The sequence below is a fragment of the Papaver somniferum genome, chromosome 10, assembly GCF_003573695.1.
Source record: "Papaver somniferum cultivar HN1 chromosome 10, ASM357369v1, whole genome shotgun sequence".
NCBI lineage: Eukaryota > Viridiplantae > Streptophyta > Magnoliopsida > Ranunculales > Papaveraceae > Papaver > Papaver somniferum.
Genome location: NC_039367.1, coordinates 83615152 through 83634056, shown reverse-complemented (window position 1 = coordinate 83634056; position 18905 = coordinate 83615152). Strand labels below are relative to the sequence as shown.

Below are 18905 nucleotides of genomic sequence, written 5' to 3'. Positions count from 1 at the left end.
TTAGATCCGACTTAGGACATTGAAATATTAAAACAATCTCTAGTTACTCATTAAAGAGCGGAATTGCTTACTAATTACTATTTTAAGAAAATAAAGACACAATTAACTGAGTATTTTTTTTTAAACACTTTAACTTTCAATTAGTAGCATGTTGCTACATGTTTCACTTTCCTTTACCTTAGTTGCCTTTATTTTATCTTTTGACCTTTAACCTTAATGAATCGTTAGAAGTACACCAGAGGAAAAGATATGAATTCTTATTGGATGATTTCTGAATTATCCCAAAAATCTAACAAATACAATTAACTTGGTTGATGTTTAATGTTTTTCTTTTTTTTTTTTAAGAAAACACTTAAATCCAATTCAAAATCCATTCGATTCAAAAGTTATACACGCGATCCCTCAATATACAAACGGAATACCACCTGGAATGGTATCCCACACAGCAGCGAGGCAGCTCTATAAGCCAGCGGGCTATAAATCCTTGGATAATAATGTATATGTTTTTTTGGCCATTGATCGTGACTGTATAACTGACAGTGGATTTAATTACAAACAAACCCTTACTTTAACTTGCTATAATTAAAAACACCCTTGTGTATTTTTAAATTTCATTCGTAAGACTTTTTCACTGAGGAAACTACGAATTTTCTTTCATATGTTTTCCGAACCCACCCTATGGATTTTACGGTGCTAAGCATTAACAAATACATCAGACAATCCCACATCCTGACATCCATCAACATCTTTTCACTTCACCTTCTTCACCTCCTAAGCATTGTCAGTCCCTATTGACCAAAACAGTCAACATCTTTTCACTTCACCTTCTTCACCTCCTAAACATTGTCAGTCCCCATTGATCAAAACAGGAGAAAATTTTTGATGGGGCAAATTTCGAAGGGGGCATGGGGACGAATAAGAAACCGACATTTATCCTTTATTTTCTTGATGGTTTTCAACAAATATAACTTAATATCTTATACTCCCAAATTATCCTTCACTTACATCAAAACAAATCGATTATTTATTGATTATATTCAAGTCAGGAAAGAGCATTCCGGCCGTTTTATGAAGTTTATTGAATCCATCGTTGTCTCTAAGTTGAAATGTTGAATTCCCGTTAAGATTTTAGAAGTTTTGTCCAGGACTGTATTCAATCTAATATTTGATTGTGGAAGCACCAAAAATATTCGCGTCAGTAACATCAATTCATGCAGTTCAACCACTCGGTAACCATACCAATCCATTTGTTTCCATAAACGTGATAAGTGGATTCTAATGATAACCACGAAACTAAGTTTACTAAAATCAATACATGTTCGTTCTCTACAAAAACAATGGTACTTGTTTTTTAAGAGAGGGAAACCAACCATCATGTTTATCTTGTTTGTCCTCACAAGTTAGACCCTCTTAATTGTATACGTGGGATCTTTTTTCTTCCTTTTATAATCGGTTTGTGTTGACCGTCTTAATTCTCCTAATGTTAATTTTGGTTACTTGATGTTAATTTAGGTTACTTATTATTTTTAGATAATTATAATTGACGTTAATTTAGGTCTGTCATTATTTTTATGTTAATTTAGGTTGGTTATTAGGCTATTAATCAACGTTAATTTAGGTCACTTGTTATTCTTAAGTAACTAACAAGATTGGATTTGATGAAAATGAAGGGTAATTTGGGAGTATAACATATTAAATTAAATTTGTTAAAAACCGCCAAAAGAATGAAGGACAAATGTCAATTTCCTATTCGTCCCCCATCTCCTTCGAAATTTGCCCCCATCAAAAATTTTCTCATCAAAACAGTGAAGAAAACTCATCGAAATCTTATCTTAGCACAAAGATACCATGATCAAGGGATAATCATCATTATTTAAACCCTCAGGAGCAATAAGAACCTTAAATTACTACTATTCAACCCTTCTATTTTTCTTGTTCTTCTAATAGCATATTGGGTGTTGCACACAAAAAAAACATCACTAAACATGATCAACGCCAAAGTTAATGTTGATTATGGTGGAAGAGGGCGTTCTATAGATTTAACAAGAGTAAGAAATGTTCTACTAACTTGAAGATGCATGAATGAAAAAGAAAATCTACATTGAATAATTATCGTCATGGTTATTACTACACAAGACCTAAGTAGTTAATAAATACTCACTCCGTTCCTTTTTAATAGGCTGGTTTTGTTTTTAGAGAAATTAAGAGAACTAATCATTGAAAGTGGTCCTCATGACACTTGTCAATAAAACAAGTGAAGTGAAATGGTCCCCATCACATTTGTCAGCAAAATAAGTATAGTGAAATGGTCCACATGATACTTGTCATCAAAAGAAGTTAAGAAAAAAGTGGTCCCAGAAAACTAAAGTAACATTTAACTTTCCCAATTAGGAAACCAACCTATTTTTTTGAAACATTTATTTTAGGAAACCAGCCTATTAAAAAGGAATGGAGGGAATATGAATTAAGGTGAGGTTCTGCTAGAAAGTACTCAGTATTTTACAGTCGGCACTAGTTATTTTATAAGGTTTTCCCTGTTTCCTATCCTCACTTTTCCTATTTCCCATCTCCATTAAATCCCAACTCCGATTATCCTAAGTACCACTCATATTAATTTTCATATATCCTAAATACTATCCCTTTGTATACACTCAAAAACTAAAACCACCCAACAGCCAAGATACGAATGACCTCATCTTCTTCTTCTCCATCTCGTTTCCGCTCACCGAACTCCACCTCTTCTTCTCCATCTCCATCTCACCTTGTTGCTGCACCACTTTATGTATATTGGTATGACTAGGTTAACGATTTGAAATAGTATGCACATGGGCGATTAGTGATCAAGCTCCATGGGCCATGGTTGATGGCTCAGAATTCCGCCACTTATGATGATTATTTTAAGATTGATTACAACAAGGGTGAATAGCTGGTGGAGGTATTAAACTTTGTCAATGTGTTAGTATCCTAGCTAACTTAAGACTAATAATTATATAGTCTGTGATAACCTGGTCGTTTTAAAAATTGTATGCAGGTTTAATGGTTAACCAACACTAGATGAATTGCAGTCGTTGTCTTGATTTTTGCTTCTTTTAGGTTTACCGGTTTTATTTTTATTTTTAGATTTACAGATTTTTAATTTATTAGGTTTACGGATTAATCAAACGAAGAAATTAAAAGATTACAAAGAAATTAAAGGAATAAAACGACTTTGGGTATTATAGTTAAACAAAAATCAAATTCAGGGTTTACGATTTAATGATTTTTAAAGAAAACTGAAAAGTTAATAAGGGAGAGAAAGACATATTTTAGCGGTAATAATCATAGTCAGATTTATTTTGACTTTTGGAGTTAGGAAATAGGAGAAATCAGAATAAAAAAATATATTGATTTTATAAATTGTGGGAGGGATAGGAAATAGGAAAAATAAGGTTGGGATATAGGGAAAACCTTTTATAAAGATAACGATATCTTATAAATCTAATAGCTGGCAGCTAGGGTTGAACTTGGTGTCGGTTAACCATTGGAAACCAACCGAACCAGACCAATAAGCAAGAAACCGAACCAAACCATTTAGATTTGGATTGGTTTGGTAAAAAAAGTTGAAAAACCGACATTGCTGGTTTGGTTTTGGTTTGACCTGAAAACCGAACCAAAAACCATTGGGGAACCGATAAATATAGACCGTTGATTAAAATCAGATAGATTTAATTTACCACGTCTATAACACACTTTGTAAACCTAATTTCTAAACCTACGCTACACATTTTATTTATCTTCTTCTCCTTTTCGTAAACAGTCTCCAGAAGCAAAAACCCTCGCCATTTTCTACACCAGTCCACCACCATCTCCAGCCATAATGAAACCACCACCCTAGTTCAATCTTCTCTTCGTATTTCTTCTTCTTCTTCTTCTTCTTCTCAATCTTCGTTTTTCTTCTTCTTCTCAATCTTCTCAGTTCTCAGATGTACTGAAATTCTCAAACTTAGAAACATCTTCTCACTTGTCACATAACCAAATCGATTATCTAAGTCGACTGTTTTCATCATTTCAAGGTACTTCAACTCGATGATGATGATAATTTTGCTGATTTAAGCTTATAATTTATAATTTTAAAAACTAGGGTTTACTAAAATTGATTTTGCATAATTGATTTTGCAGGTTCCCTTTGATTCAATCATGGAGGATTCACAATCAACACCTGTTAGTTCCTATTTCTCAACTAGTTTGGGTTTGATTCTGGTTTTGATAATTAGTTTGTGAAATTTGGATTATCAATTTTGTTATATAACAACTAATCATAATAATAGAGTAGCACTAACATAACAATGAACATAATAACAGTGAGCAAAACTTCAGTAGTTTGGTTTTTTGTTTGCCAAATTGCCTTAGGCCTATGTAACTTCTCTTGAGTAGATTTGTTGCGCTTATTTACTACAGCACTAGCCTTGGGTTTCTTAGTGACCCTTCTTGTTTTGTTTTGTTTTGTTTTGCAACTGTGCCTGTGATAGTGAATAGTGATGTATATAAATTATATGGTTTGCCAATGCGAAAAGTCTTGTTTAAAGCGCCTGGTGCATCCAACACCTTGCATATCACAGTTTGGCCTGATTCTTAGGTCTTATTCTTGTTAAATTTAGTTGAATATGATGATGATAATGTTAGCAATACATTACTTAATCCCATGACTTCCGGGTGGTTGTGAACTACGTTGAATATATATACTTATAAACCGGTAATCTTCTTTGGGTTTTGGAAGTAATATTCTTATCATTCTGTAGATTTTTTTGAGTTTTTCAATTTGAAATTAAATTACTAGTAACGTTTATGTGAACTAAACGGTACTGGCACTTAGTGAGTTATGTATTGCAATTTACTTCTATTATGTCTTTATTATCATCAGTCCAACTTTACAGTAGTATATTTTCAATTGGGTTAAGCTATATTAGTTTGTTGATTGGCATTTTGTTAGTGACTCAGCTTTTATGCAATGGAATAATGTGATGTATAGGATTAGTGACTTATATATACATTCTAAGAACTTAGAACAGATCGGTGCAGGTCAAAATGCTTCACCGTTGTGGTTCTGGAAATTCATGCCACATGTTTCTTTCTAGTTTCTACTAGTTCCAACGACTTTGTTCCTTATACATAGATTGTATTGCGGTCGTCTAGCAGCTAAAATTCTGTCAGGACTCTGCTAAGAGTTAGCCTAAACTTTAACAAATTAATAGTATATTTCATGAAAAGGTTACATCACTTTCAGCTAAAATTCTACCTAATTAACTTCAGTGCGGGTGGATAGAAAATCATTAAAAATTGGACATCAATGGCACTGAAGGCTAATATATGCAGGAATCAATACCAAAAAATGGGACTATGTGCCATTGATTGACATATTAAAATGCACCATTGTTCACTACTGTGGTATTTTGATTCTTAGCTTGATTTTTTAATGAAACACTTTTCTTAGTTCTCCTCTTTAACTTCTTTTTGGAAGCAAAGCGCATCATCCTGTTGATAAGTGAACTAAGACAAGTTTGTAAGTTCACTTATCAACGTTCTTGCATGTCAGATGATTTGAATGCACTTTGATATGATTTTTTACATGTTATCTGATTTGAATTTTCTGCCTTGTTTATATTCAGGCTTCCGTTAACTCAAATGCATTGTTTCCACCACTACATCCTCTTCCAAGATCTTCTAACGCCTCTACAGAAGTTAGTTCAGTTGGAAAAGTACCAACTACAGGTGAAGCTCCATCTGCACCAGCTTCCAATGTTTCCGATGCTGGTACCGTCACTGCACCAGCTTCTAAGAAGCGGAAGAAAACTTCATGGGTATGGGATCACGTTGATCTGGACCCTCCTCCTTCGATAATGGTAACTTGCAAGAAATGTAAACAGAGAATGAAAGCTGACTCTTCTACACATGGGACCGACTCCTTGAATAACCATTTAAGAAAGTGTCTGAATCTTATTCCTAAGGATTCTGGTCAGTCGACTCTTTCTTTTGAACCTGCTAGGCTGGGAGAAGATGAAAAGTTAGTTGCTGTAACTTTTTGTCAGGATTCGTGTAGAAAAGCATTGATTATATTCATCATAGTGGATGAGCAGCCTTTTAGAATAGTTGAGGGGGAAGGTTTCCGAGAATTTTGCAGGGTACTTGAGAGTATATTCAAGATACCATCTCGTATCACTGTACGGAGAGATGTTATGGAACTGTTTGCGTACGAGAAGGAGAGATTGAAGAATTATTTCAAGGTTAATAAAGTCAGAGTTTGCCTCACCACTGACACATGGAGCTCACTTCAGAAGTTGGGATATATGGTTATTACTGCACATTGGATAGATGCTAACTGGAAGTTGCACAAGAAGATAATTAGTTTCATCCAAATTGTAGGTCATAGCGGTGAGACTATTGGTAGGATGATAGGAACATGCTTGTTAGATTGGGATCGAAAATGTGTTTACTATAACTTTAGATAATGTTTTTGTTAACGATGTAGCTGTAACATATCTGCAAAACCAAGTGCTCAGAAAGAATTCATATTTAGTGAAAAGTTTCTAACAAGTGAGATGCGTTTCTCACGTCCTTGCCCTTATTGTAAAACATGAAATGAAGGAGTATGACATCTCAATTAAGAGAATAAGGGCAATAGTGAAGTATTGTATGGGTTCTCCTGCAAGATTGAAAAAATTTATGGACTGTGTCGCTTACGAGAAGATTGAATGCAAGAAGGGTTTGGTCCTAGATGTAGACACCCGTTGGAATTCGACATTTATTATGTTAGACTCAGCTGAGAAGTATCAACCATCTTTTGAGAGGTTAGAGTATGAGGACAAGGCATTCAAGAAGAAGTTCTGTTTTGTAGAAAGTCAAGTTCCTTTAGTTTCTTCTACTTGTAGTACTTTCACTGTTGATAACCAACCTGACTGGGATGTGGATGAAAACCAAGTTGCAGAGTTAAGTTCTGACGAAGAAGTTATTGCTACCACAAAGAGAGGAAAAAAACGCAAGAGAACAAGTTCTGTAAGGCCCCATCATCACCTCCTTTTCACACGCCATACCCATCAGATTGGTTGTATGCTAGAGCCTTCGCGAAGTTTTTGAAGGTATTTTTTGACTTTACTGTCAAGTTCTCCGCTTCTACTCATGTTACCGCACACGAATTCTTGTTTCATGTGAGTGTTATTCATCGAACTTTAAACACATGGGAAAATCACAAAGATACATTTGTTTATAACATGGGTCTTAAAATGCAAAGTAAATATAACGAGTATTGGGGACGTTATGAAAAGATGAACAATCTTATGTTTATTGTTGTACTATTGAATCCACAAGATAAAGAATTAGGATTAAAGTTTCTTCTTGGCCAGTTAGGAATTGGTGGTGGTTATTTGAGAACAAAACTAATGGATCTTGTAATGAGGGACTTTAAGGCTCTTTTTGAAGAGTACTGGGATGTCCAAATGAGTGCTGGAAACTCAACAGTTGTAACAGATAGTAGTGGTGGTAATACTGTTGGCGCTGAACCAGATGATGAAGGAGATTGTGCTGCAGCCGCCCTTATGGCAGAGAGAGCAAGAGAAGAAGAGGAAAGTTTTGATGGTGAAGGGAAAAATGAGCTGGAGACTTATTTGAGAGAGAAACGAGAACCGCGGAAAGAGAAAGTTTCTTTTGATATCTTAGGTTGGTGGAAGACGAACTCGACTAGGTATCCTACTTTGACACTAATGGAAAGAGATATATTGGTTAGACCCATCTCTTCAATGGCATCCGAATCTGCCTTTAGCACTGGGAGACGTATTCTCGATCCATATCGAAGTTCTTTACTTCCCACAACAGTGGAGGCATTGATTTGTGCTCAAAATTGGTTGAAGACGCCGATTGATCTTGATATTTCTTCCTTGGGACCAGAAGAGGAAGTTAGTTCAGGTATTATTTCATTTGTTAATTTGTTTGTAGAATTTTTGGACACTCACTGTATACTACTGATTGTGCATTTGTTCATTGCAGAATTTTTGGACTCTCTCTCTAAATCCATGTTCGTAAACATAACAGACGATGATGTTGAAGACTAAGGAGTACCAAGGTAATTCATGATAAGTAGAAATATACCTGAATTAGATTTTGTGGATGTTAGTTGATTAATGCAGTTGATTATAATGATGTCAGTTGATTAATAGCATCATAATGATTGATGTTAGTTGATTAATGCAGTCAGCCACCCTGGAAAGTTGAAGCTATCAGTTGATTTTGTGGATGCATGGAAGTGTCGATGTTGTTTAGTTACTATGGAGACTGTGGATGCTTAGGTAGAACCGGCTTAGTTTATTTATTTTTATATAAGTTTTGGTGAAACTGAAAGAAGATGTAATCTTTATCTTTTGAATTGTGTTTAAGAATGTTATGAATTTGGATTGTGTAGGGAATGTGAATGTAGGTAGGTTTGAAAATCTTTGAACTATGCTTTTCTTTTTTAGATTTGAACAGTCAGTTTCCTGAAACTGACATAGTAGCCGGTTAATCGATATCCAATGTAATTAACCGAAACCGGCTAGAACCATTAAGAAACCGAACCAATGATTAATGGATTGGTTTGGTTTACATTCTTAGAAACGTATTGGTTTCGGTTTTGGTTTCGAGCCGAAACCGACCATGAACGACCCTACTGGCAGCTGCTACCTCACGGTCACGCGGGTCGTACCCAAAAACCAGATGGGCCGGATCAAATGTGTGGATTGGGTGACAAAAGGTGAGCCCTACCTGGAGCACAGGGAAACCAGGCCCTGGTTCCGCCCCTGTTTAGCTTTAAATCATGGGGATGGCTAGCTATAAAAAAGAACCGACAAACTCAACGAGTGCGTGAGGCTCCCCCAACTGTGACGTACCTATGAATCTACGACGGCAACAAACACCCAGTCAAAACTTCCGTAATTACTCTCATTTTATATAGTTTTTTGAAAAAAATTTAGTCTACCTTTTTCCCTCCTTCAAACTCTTTCTCTCTCTGTATTCCAATCTCTTACTTCAACGTTCGTTTTTTCTCGCTCCACACTAGGAAGAAGAAGTATAATGAAACCCAAAAAAAACCCTAATAATTCCTTCTAAATCAGTTTCTTACGTTACTATTGAATTTCTCTCTTTATCTAGATCTCGATCTGGTCGAGAATGTTTCAGAATCTACTAGGATCAGTTCGTCAGTCACTAGATTTCAGATCTTCAATTAATGGAAGAGGAGATGAAGGAGGAGGAAGATTTGTTGAGAAGATCAATAGTTGTATCAGAAAATCAGGGATTTTCACCAGACCTAATTCATTAGTACCAGCACTTCCTTCATCTACTACATCTCAATTTATAACCCTAAAAGAAAATAATAATAATGAACCTGAAATTAGATGGCGAAAAGGTGAATTGATTGGTTGTGGTGCTTTTGGGAGAGTTTATATGGGTATGAATCTTGATTCTGGTGAACTTCTCGCCATCAAACAGGTTTGCCCTAATTTCTATCATTTTCTTAATTTAAATTTTGGGCCTTGTGTTTTTGTGCTTGTGCCCTAGCTCTGATCTTACGCTTCTGTAATTTCAGGTTATGATCCCATCGAATAATGCCTCTAAGGAGAAAGCGCAGGTATCGATCAGATTATATGATTTTTACTTGAATTTTAAAAAGTGTTTACTTTAATGAAGTTGGTGCTGAGTTAGTAGATCTGTAGTTTGAAATTGGAAAGTTAATTATGATTCCAAACATATCTAATAAATAAAAGCATCATTGATTTTTGAATCAAAACCTTTATTTTACAGATTTATTTACTATAAATGTTGACTTATATTATCAATATAATGAAAAACTGGCAATTTCTGCTAGGAGAATACTTTTTATTTCAGTATGTTTGAGGTTCTTGTGAAATATAACGTGTAATTTGATTTGATGGAAAAAAGGCTCATATTCTGGAGCTAGAGGAAGAAGTCAAACTGTTGAAAAATTTATCACATCCTAACATTGTGGTGAGTAATGATTTCTGTCTCATTTTATCGAACGGATTGTTTGTTCTTTTGGGTGTGTGATTTTGTTCCTTTGTTTTTGTTACGCAGAGGTATGTGGGAACTATTCGTGAGGAAGGAACATTAAACATCTTATTGGAATTTGTTTCCGGAGGATCAATTTCATCGCTTCTTGGGAAGCTTGGTTCTTTTCCAGAGACGGTAAGTTACTCTAATTCATTAAATTTTAGAGATATATTCATTTCGGTGGTCTTCAGACTGTAGAGGACTGAGTTGCGGTGAGTAGTGATGCATGAGGACCTATCTGTTGAACACAGGTAATAAGAAAGTATACGAAACAGATGTTGCTGGGGCTTGAGTATCTTCATAAGAACGGCATCATGCATAGGGACATCAAGGTATATTCCGTTCCGTTAATTTGGTTTGTGCCCTCGCTCTTCCTTTCTTTCTTTCTTAACCAATTATACTTTCGGTGTACAATCAGGGGGCAAACATTCTTGTAGATAACAATGGTGGTATCAAGCTTGCTGACTTTGGAGCATCCAAGAAAGTTGTTGAACTGGTATGTAGCCTTTCATTTCTTATATTTGGTGATGCACTACAAACTTGTTTTATATCTCGAGCATGCCTTGTTATCTAAACCTCATGGAATTTTGCAGGCTACTATTTCAGGTGCCAAGTCAATGAAGGGTACCCCATACTGGATGGCTCCCGAAGTCATTCTCCAAACGGGACATAGCTTGTAAGGATCCCAATAGACCACTATCTAAGTTCTTAGAATTTCCCCTGAAAGTTTGATGGTTCCATGTTCTTTTTGCCGATCTTCGCACGCACCTTTTCTCCTTTTGAACTGGAAGTAGATTGCTGACTGGTTTCAATGATTTCTTGTTTATTTTTTTTCCGTTCTAGTTCTGCTGATATTTGGAGTTTTGGATGTACTATGATTGAGATGGCTACTGGAAAACCTCCTTGGAGTCAACAGTTCCAAGAGGTAGGCTCTATTTTGTGCTTTGGTTTGCCAACATAATTTGTAAACCATGACTAACTATTGTTTTAAATAGGTTGCTGCTCTCTTTCACATTGGGACGACAAAATCTCACCCACCCATCCCTGAGCATCTGTCAGTGGAGGCAAAGGATTTTCTTTTGAAATGTTTGCAGAAGTAGGTTACAACTCTCTGATTTCTTAACCTTGAATAAACCGAGCATTAAAATAAAATATAAACCATGAGAATAGTTTGAGAAATTTGTTGTTGTCATGAAATCTTGTCTGGCCCTTAGTTAACATCCTGTTAGCTTTTCCATTTACCTTTGTTAGCGGAGTGAGTTGGGCCTTAGTAAAATTCCTGTTAGCTTTTACTTTCTTAGCGGAGTGAGCTTGTAATGTGATTTGCAACCTCTGCGTAACCGAAATCCATCCTAATATATAGAACTTTAAACATGCGTAAAGACGGCAAAATCCTCCAGGGAAAAGTTTGAACTGACAGCTGTTCTCTGTTTGTTCTTGTCTTTATGAAACAAGCTGACATATTTATTTGCAGGGAGCCATACTTGCGATCATCCGCATCAGAATTGCTCCAGGTAATCTTTCTGGAATAGTACATCGTTAATTAGTTCTTATTTTTTCACAATACCATAATAGCTTTTTGAATGTCCAGTTACAGACAGATGTGGTGTCACTTGTTGCTGGTAAAGTAAAAAAAGAAAACTGGATTGATGAGATCGTTGGAATTCTTACTTTCTTGCTTTGCTAATTTTTTACAGCATCCTTTTGTTACTGGGGAATATCAAGAAATTCATACATTACTCCGCAATTCAGTTATGGTCAGTATGTATATTTTAAATCTTATGCTTCAGCAGCTGGTTGTTGTAATTAGATTCTTCTACCTTTACCTTCTTTGATTCTTTTATTCTGATCTTAGTAATCATATTGATCACCTTCAGGAGCCCTCTGTAAGCATGCTGCCAGCATCCGGTTCAAACCTGAGGAACTCGTAAGAATTTTACTACTCTATGAATAATTTACTTCTCCCTAATGTCTAGATTATTCTATTACTTCAAATCGTGACCATGATTTTTTTTTGTGCTGCAGCATTAACCTTGTGTCTAAACCTAGGAGAACCTTAAGTGGTTTGAAGGATGTATGTGACATGCGCAATAGTGTAAGGTGCTCAACGATATACCCAGAGAAGTTTTCTGAGACTAGTCCATTTTGGGGAACTAGGACCAGTGATGATGACATGTGTGTCATCGATGACAAAGATGATACTTTTTTGGGCGGATCAGTACGCTTCAGTTCATTGTTGCCAGATGACCCAAATAAGGTATGGAATAGTTCACGTCTAATAGTATTACATGTATAGCAAAAAAACTCGAGTAACTAACTGGTTTTTTGTTAATGTGTATATATTTAGAGCTTTAATCCTATGTCTGAGCCTGCTGATGATTCGCGGTGCAAGTTTGATGAAAGTTCAGACTTAGGAAGTGGAATGAACTTGGATCCTGGTGTAACAGTTAATGGTTTCTCTTTTAATCACGGAGGACCTGCAAACGCGGAAAACAATTTCACAGTTCCTTCTGGGCCACCAGGTTCTGAGGATGATGATGATATTACCGAGTTAAAAATTAGAGAGTTCTTGGATGAGAAGGTAATTCTTTATGGTGTTAGGTAGTAACGAGCGAATTACCCCATGGAAGCTTTTTTAGTTTGGTGTGGCATCTTGTAAATTACTTCTGGATATAAATATATTAGCCTTTTGAGTTCTCTAGCAATTGATTTTCAGGCAGTGGAATTGAAGAAGCTGGAAACACCGCTATATGAAGAGTACTACAACACTGTGAATGTGAGTGCTTCGAGTCATTTGGGACGTGTGCTACGGAATTTGCAAGATGAAAATTCTCCCAGTTACTTGAAGTTACCTCCGAAAAGTAGGTCACCGAGCCAAGTTGTTGGCCAAAGAAGTATGATGCCAAATGATTGTCCATATGCTGGAAGCCCTGTGAGTTGTAGCAGGCGGATATCGAATGTTAATGGTGTAAATAATAAAGTTTTGCAAGAGATTTCTTCGCCCCAAACAGGTCAACAACTTGATTCGCAACAACAAGTCAGCCCAAGGTTTGTGGAATGGTTAATGATAGTTTTATCTCTTCATTAATGATGTATGTGCTACCTTGATCTGTTTGGGCTAATTTATTTGTATATGCAGTACCTATGCAGAGAGGCAGAAGAAGTGGAAGGAAGAGCTCGATCAAGAGCTTGAAAGGAAACGAGGTAAATCTTAGATTATGTTGGTAAAATACATCGATAATGAGGGGTTAAACAACAATGCCCCATCTTGTTTTTTTCTCAAGTATTAAACATTCCTTGTAGTCACATAAGACACTGGCGGGAGCTAGTAAGAGATTCATTACAGTCCATTTTGTTTGATTTCAAGTTTTTGCGTCCACTTCCATGCAAAATTGGTTCTCTGCATGACAACTTGACTGCCCATGTTACTTTGGTGATTCGATAATAATTGGAAACTGTTTGAATTTGAATATTTGGAAGAAGCTTAGGTCCAGTTTGCTGCACTATAATTATCTTCATTGGTGTTATTTAAAGTATCATATCTCCTCCATAATAATTACTCATATATAATGCGTGTGTATATATATAAATCTGCAGAGATGATCCGTCAGGCAGGTGTTGGGAGCACATCGTCTCCAAAAGATCGACCTCTGAATCGGCAGAAATCCCACCGGTTAAGATTGTTCTCTTCCCCAGGAAAATGAAGTGAAGTATAATAATTTGTTGTCTACCACTAGTGTTTCCAATCAGAGTCTATTTCTTCTGATGGACTAGACAGAGAGTGATAGATTACTGTTGATGCATGTATCTCTATTTTTGGTCGAAATGGTCCTAATAAGATTAGGTTGGTTGGGTTAGTCATCCATAGCCCCATCTCCACATCCACAGCACAGCAGTCGATGCAACATGAAAACCATAGAAAGAAAATTGGTATACGCTCTCTTCTTTCTTCACCCCTAAAAGCTTGTTCTAGTTTGTAATACGAACAAATTGTTTGAAAATATACATATATGTATTTGATGTTAGTTTTTAAAAGTATTTACATTTTTTTCCTGACAAAGGAAGAAAATCACACTAACGCTGCTACAACCATGAAACCATTTCGATGGTAACTGTAAAAACCAAGTAGCAACAAGCTAATGTGCCAGGGGATTATTTTCTACTCCCTCCGTTTCTTTTTAATAGACTGGTTTCCTAAAATAAATGTTTCAAAAAAATAGGCTGGTTTTCTAATTGGGAAAGTCAAATCTTACTTTAGTTTTCTGGGACCATTTTTCTCTTAACTTCTTTTGATGACAAGTGTGATGTGGACCATTTCACTATACTTCTTTTGCTGACAAGTGTCATGGGACCATTTCATTTCACTTTTTTTATTGACAAGTGTCATGAGGACTACTTTCAATAATTAATTCTCTTAATTTACTTAATTTTTTCTAAAAACAAAATCAGCCTATTAAAAAGGAACGGAGGGAGTATCTTTTACTTATTAGGGTTTCTCAATTATGATGTAAAATGTTACAGATATCTGACTCAACTGAGAATCAATTTTTTTTGTATGTTTATGTACTTTAATTGGCAACACATAACTTCAAGTGGATGAAGTCTACATATAACTCCAGAACTAAAAATACAACCCTAGGATGAACAGTTGTTTTCCTTTTTTACCCGAGAATAAAAAACTACTGCACAAGAAACCTATAGGATTTCGAAACGAGTACACTATGATACTCAAAAAACTTTTGCAATTTTAGCATTCTAGTATAATTTGATAGAATTACTATGTATGGTAAAATGAACCTATGGGAGGTCGAAACGAGTACACTCTTCATGTAATATGCATCATTTATGTCCTTCAGTTCATATAGAATCCTCTTTTAGGGTACAATTTTGATCAGTTATAAGTGCTGTATTCCTGCCCATTTCGTTGCCAATTTGCTATTGGCTAGATGGACTTGATACTGTTACACAACTCGTGAGGTGGGGTAACTACCAGGTAAGGTTGGTACAATTTTCTACAAATAGGGTATTAAAATCGAGTATGGGTTCCCAACAACGGTAAAATTCGCAGAAGTCATGTGTTAAAGCCATTGGTTGCAAAAAGTCTTGGAATCAAAGTTTTCTGGCAACGGTACAGAGTTGATGATTTTTCTTTTGCTTTGTGGTGACAATTACTTGAGCAGTCTTCCTGCGCTTTTTACGCGCCTATGTTATGAAACGAGTTTGATGCGAATATAAGCTTTTGCCAAGGGAATTTACGTTTGATGGAAACAATACGTACAAGATGTTTTTTTCAGTACTTTTTACGCACTTATTATCGATCTAATCTGCCTGTCATATAAGAAAAAAAGAAAGAAAGGCACAAGCATGAAGAAACAACGTTTGTTGTCTTAAGATTTTGTTCATTTACAAACATGATGATAAGATAAGGAGGAGATTTGCTTAGGTAATCTATTAAAGTAAGATTTTGAAATCATGAATGAATGTTGACAATCTATAAAGAGAAACCCTAACACTTGAAGGAGTGGACACATAAACTCCACGTTCAAACCTTACCTTTCTCGTTTATAAGGACTGCTGGAATGAACTGCAGCACTCACTTAATTATCTAATGAGCCAGTACTTAAGAAATACCCCCCATCCCAAGAATATTCTTGAAATGCGACAGGTCTTGCTTAACTGTTGTTAACCCCTCCTGGTTATTTGATGGTGGAGGTTTAAATAAGAGGCCATCTCTTAATCTTGTGATTAATAGCAGTTTAATCCTATATGGTTAGGAGCGAATGCGTCTATCTTTCGTTCTCTGACGATGATGATTGTTTTTTACGTTTTATTATGCTTTTATAGAAGGGCAATTCGGTAATACAACAGGTCTTCTGAAAAGATGGGTGAAAGGGAGCCGAAAATGTCATGCTCATGGAAGTCTATCATCAGCTGATGAAATGAAATTGTGATGAGGTTTGAGTAGGAAGATTAAAGAGATGGGGGCAGGATCGAGAGCATGTTCATGGTGCGACCCACAAAACTTTCCGACAACGACTAGTCTTCAACCACCACTAGTACCCCTACCACCGTACTCTGTCGTACGCCCCAACTTGCCTTTCCTTTTGCACCACCCACGACACTTACTTTTCACAAACTTTTACTATCAGTATGAACAACACCCTTGGATATAATTATTCTAGCTTAGCTAGTTACAGAATTGACTTAGTGATTCCGTGTTTAAACTGTCACCGACAACAACAACAACAACGAACATTGCTGATCACTTGTATACTTATAACTGAAAAGTCTGGCTCCCGAATTTGGTTGCCGTCTTGCCAAGAACAAGTGAGAAAAGCAATGACCAAGCAGATATGAGATAATAAAATATTTGTGATTTTGTAAAAATGTTATTTTTCATTACCAAGAAGTTGAAACAACAATCAGTTTTTAGCACACTTTTACCTGCACTAGTCAATAACTACCTTAACTAACAAACTAACCATGTTATTTGAGTGTCATGAGAGTTCACTTGTGGAAAAGAAAAATACAGCACAGCTGGATGGTGGTACTATGCCAGCTAACTAGTTAGACGTACTGTCTTTCTTATGTAGCCACGCAAAAATGATCCCATTTTGCCAATTCTGCTTTGTTTCCACTTTCCTTGCACCTTCTGTGCCTATGCAGATTTCCAATTCCCATTTCACTTACCACATCACCCTTAATCCCATCCATCTCCTCCCTTACATTTGAGTCCTTATTTATCTCTTCTTCATGCATTTCCTTGACGCCATCATTTTCATTTTCATCATCTTCTTCTTCTTCATTTTCTTGGTCCTCGTTGAATACTTGTTCCTTTAGGAGAAGTCTAAGACGACCATTTACTCTTTCAGCTTGAAAACAAGTCGGAGAAGTTGCAACAGCGATGGCTTTGATAACTAGTCGGCCGCCTTCACGGTGGGGCCTAAATTGAACATTACAATCGCTACTGTTGCCGATTGAAGTCAATGGAGGAGGGAAAGATCGTCGAGGACTAGTTATTACCTTCTCATGCACTGAAAACTGTTGAGAATTTGATGTTTTCCTCGCAGGGCTCCTACAACTTTCAACTGAGTTTGATGACATTGAAGAAGTAGAAAAGCTTACATTGTCATCATCATCAACATTTGTACCTGTCTCACAACCTAAAGTCTCAGTGCATAGTTCCAAGCTCTTCCCACTAAGGGCCGATGACGAACGCTTAACCATGGGATGAATGTAAGTCGACTTTTCTTTCTTTTCATCTACTTCATCAACTTTGGTTATAGATTCGATACAACTCCAACTATCCGAGTTGGTAGTTTTCTGCTTGTACGTGTTGTTGTTGCCGTGATTGTAGTACTTATGAGGTTGCTCAGTGTTAAAACGGGATTCTGATACTGTAGGAGACCTCATGTCACATAAGAATGCGAGTTGATTTGAGGACACTTGGAGACCTAGGGTGCGAGGCTCAAAGCACGATTGGAAGTTTTGACAAACTACAGACGACATATTTAGTGACGGTGGAAAAGTAAGACCAGAACAAAAGAAGATTGGTTTTTGTGTAGAATGTGTTACAAAAAATCAAGACCAAAGAACATCAAAATTAGGGTTTGAGAGAAGGAATTTGAGTTGAGTTTCGGTAGCCAGAAAAAAGAATAGAATTTGAAGATGAGAAGAAAACATGAGGGATAAGCAATGAAGATGAGTGAGTATTTATAGTCCACTTAAAAGCATCCCAAAAGGAACTATTTATTGAGTGGACAACTTTTACTTCACCACATGAGAAAAGCTTCAGGACTTGGAGCTGGTACTATGTATGTATTCTGCAGAGAGATTGAATGTCTCCCAACTCCACATATATGTATATCATTTCAAATTCCACGTATCCTGAGACCTTATATTCTATCTAAACCACATTGACTGATAAATGTTTGCCAAACATTTTTTCATTGGTGGATCTAATCACGTATAAATATCCAAAATAAATCAAATAAATAAAATGAAAATTGATTGATTAGTTTTCCGTTTGTATTTATGCTCGAGTCCAAAAATGAAAATGTGTTGCAACAAAGAACTCTGGAACAAATTAAACAACTAGACTAGACAGTAGAGAAGAAAACATGAGTGCAGACAGACCAGGTCAGTCTCGTGGTTTAGACGCTCGGTGGTCTCTATACGAGTGAAGGATTTTGATCTTTATCTGCCAGCATGAAATGACTCGGACACTAACTTCAGAGCACATAATCGACCATTGAAATGACCGGGAAGAATTCTATCAATCGAAGTTATTTCTAAAGATTGTAGCTATAACAAAGTGCAGTGTAATAATTAATTTACTACTATTATAGGTTTTAGAGCATACTGTCATTTACTTTCATACCATCCAAATAGGTATACTTTTTCAAAGAAATCCACTATTTCTTGAAAACAGATGGAATGACGGTATGGCTATAGTTAGAAATCAAACCAACGAAATTGATGTTATATGGTTCTGGTAAATGGGAGGATGAGAAAGACGCCCTTGGGTTGGTTAGTGGGACTATAAAAACAAGAATATTACATGTAAAGATTCTGATGTTTATAGGGCCAAACAATAAAGAAAATCACTGTTTTGCGTTTGGGCATGTAGTTCTCTTGATTGGGCGATCAGACATCATCATCGCCTACTGCGAAATTTAAAGTTGCTGAGCTCTTTTCTTTGCTTTTATATTTGTGGGTTTACTTCATTTTTCTCCATTCTTATTCTGTTGCATTCTTTTACAAGAAGAAAGTAGGTTTGTGTTATTTTAGATGACAGGGGAAAAGGGAAAAGATATAAACCAAGCCTTGCTTAT

At 36.1% G+C, this 18905-nt stretch overlaps 2 protein-coding genes across 2 annotated transcripts; one reads left to right on the top strand and one right to left on the bottom strand.

The window, feature by feature from the left end:
• Nucleotides 1-8930: 8930 nt before the first annotated feature.
• On the top strand, nt 8931-14098 carry LOC113319563 (mitogen-activated protein kinase kinase kinase NPK1-like). The gene is made up of 17 exons (XM_026567814.1): nt 8931-9492; nt 9590-9631; nt 9943-10008; nt 10096-10206; nt 10323-10403; nt 10490-10567; nt 10665-10747; nt 10915-10996; nt 11067-11167; nt 11546-11585; nt 11769-11828; nt 11949-11998; nt 12097-12328; nt 12419-12652; nt 12788-13119; nt 13211-13275; nt 13669-14098. Exons 1-17 carry the CDS (start codon nt 9172-9174, stop codon nt 13773-13775), a joined length of 2085 nt encoding a protein of 694 aa, XP_026423599.1. The 5' UTR covers nt 8931-9171; the 3' UTR covers nt 13776-14098.
• A 2340-nt stretch (nt 14099-16438) lies between these two features.
• LOC113315151 (protein FANTASTIC FOUR 2-like) lies at nt 16439-18536 on the bottom strand. Its single transcript, XM_026563460.1, has one exon. The coding sequence runs from the start codon at nt 17578-17580 to the stop codon at nt 16657-16659; it is 924 nt and encodes a 307-aa protein (XP_026419245.1). The 5' UTR covers nt 17581-18536; the 3' UTR covers nt 16439-16656.
• Between the last annotated feature and the right edge of the window lie 369 nt (nt 18537-18905).

Coding starts and splice junctions, on each gene's coding strand:
- LOC113319563 (XM_026567814.1), top strand. CDS start 9,172: ATGTTTCAGAATCTACTAGGATCAGTTCGTCAGTCACTAGATTTCAGA. Junction 11,168..11,545: donor CTTTTGAAATGTTTGCAGAA/GTAGGTTACAAC, acceptor ATTTATTTGCAG/GGAGCCATACTTGCGATCAT. Junction 11,829..11,948: donor TACTCCGCAATTCAGTTATG/GTCAGTATGTAT, acceptor GATCACCTTCAG/GAGCCCTCTGTAAGCATGCT.
- LOC113315151 (XM_026563460.1), bottom strand. CDS start 17,580: ATGTCGTCTGTAGTTTGTCAAAACTTCCAATCGTGCTTTGAGCCTCGC.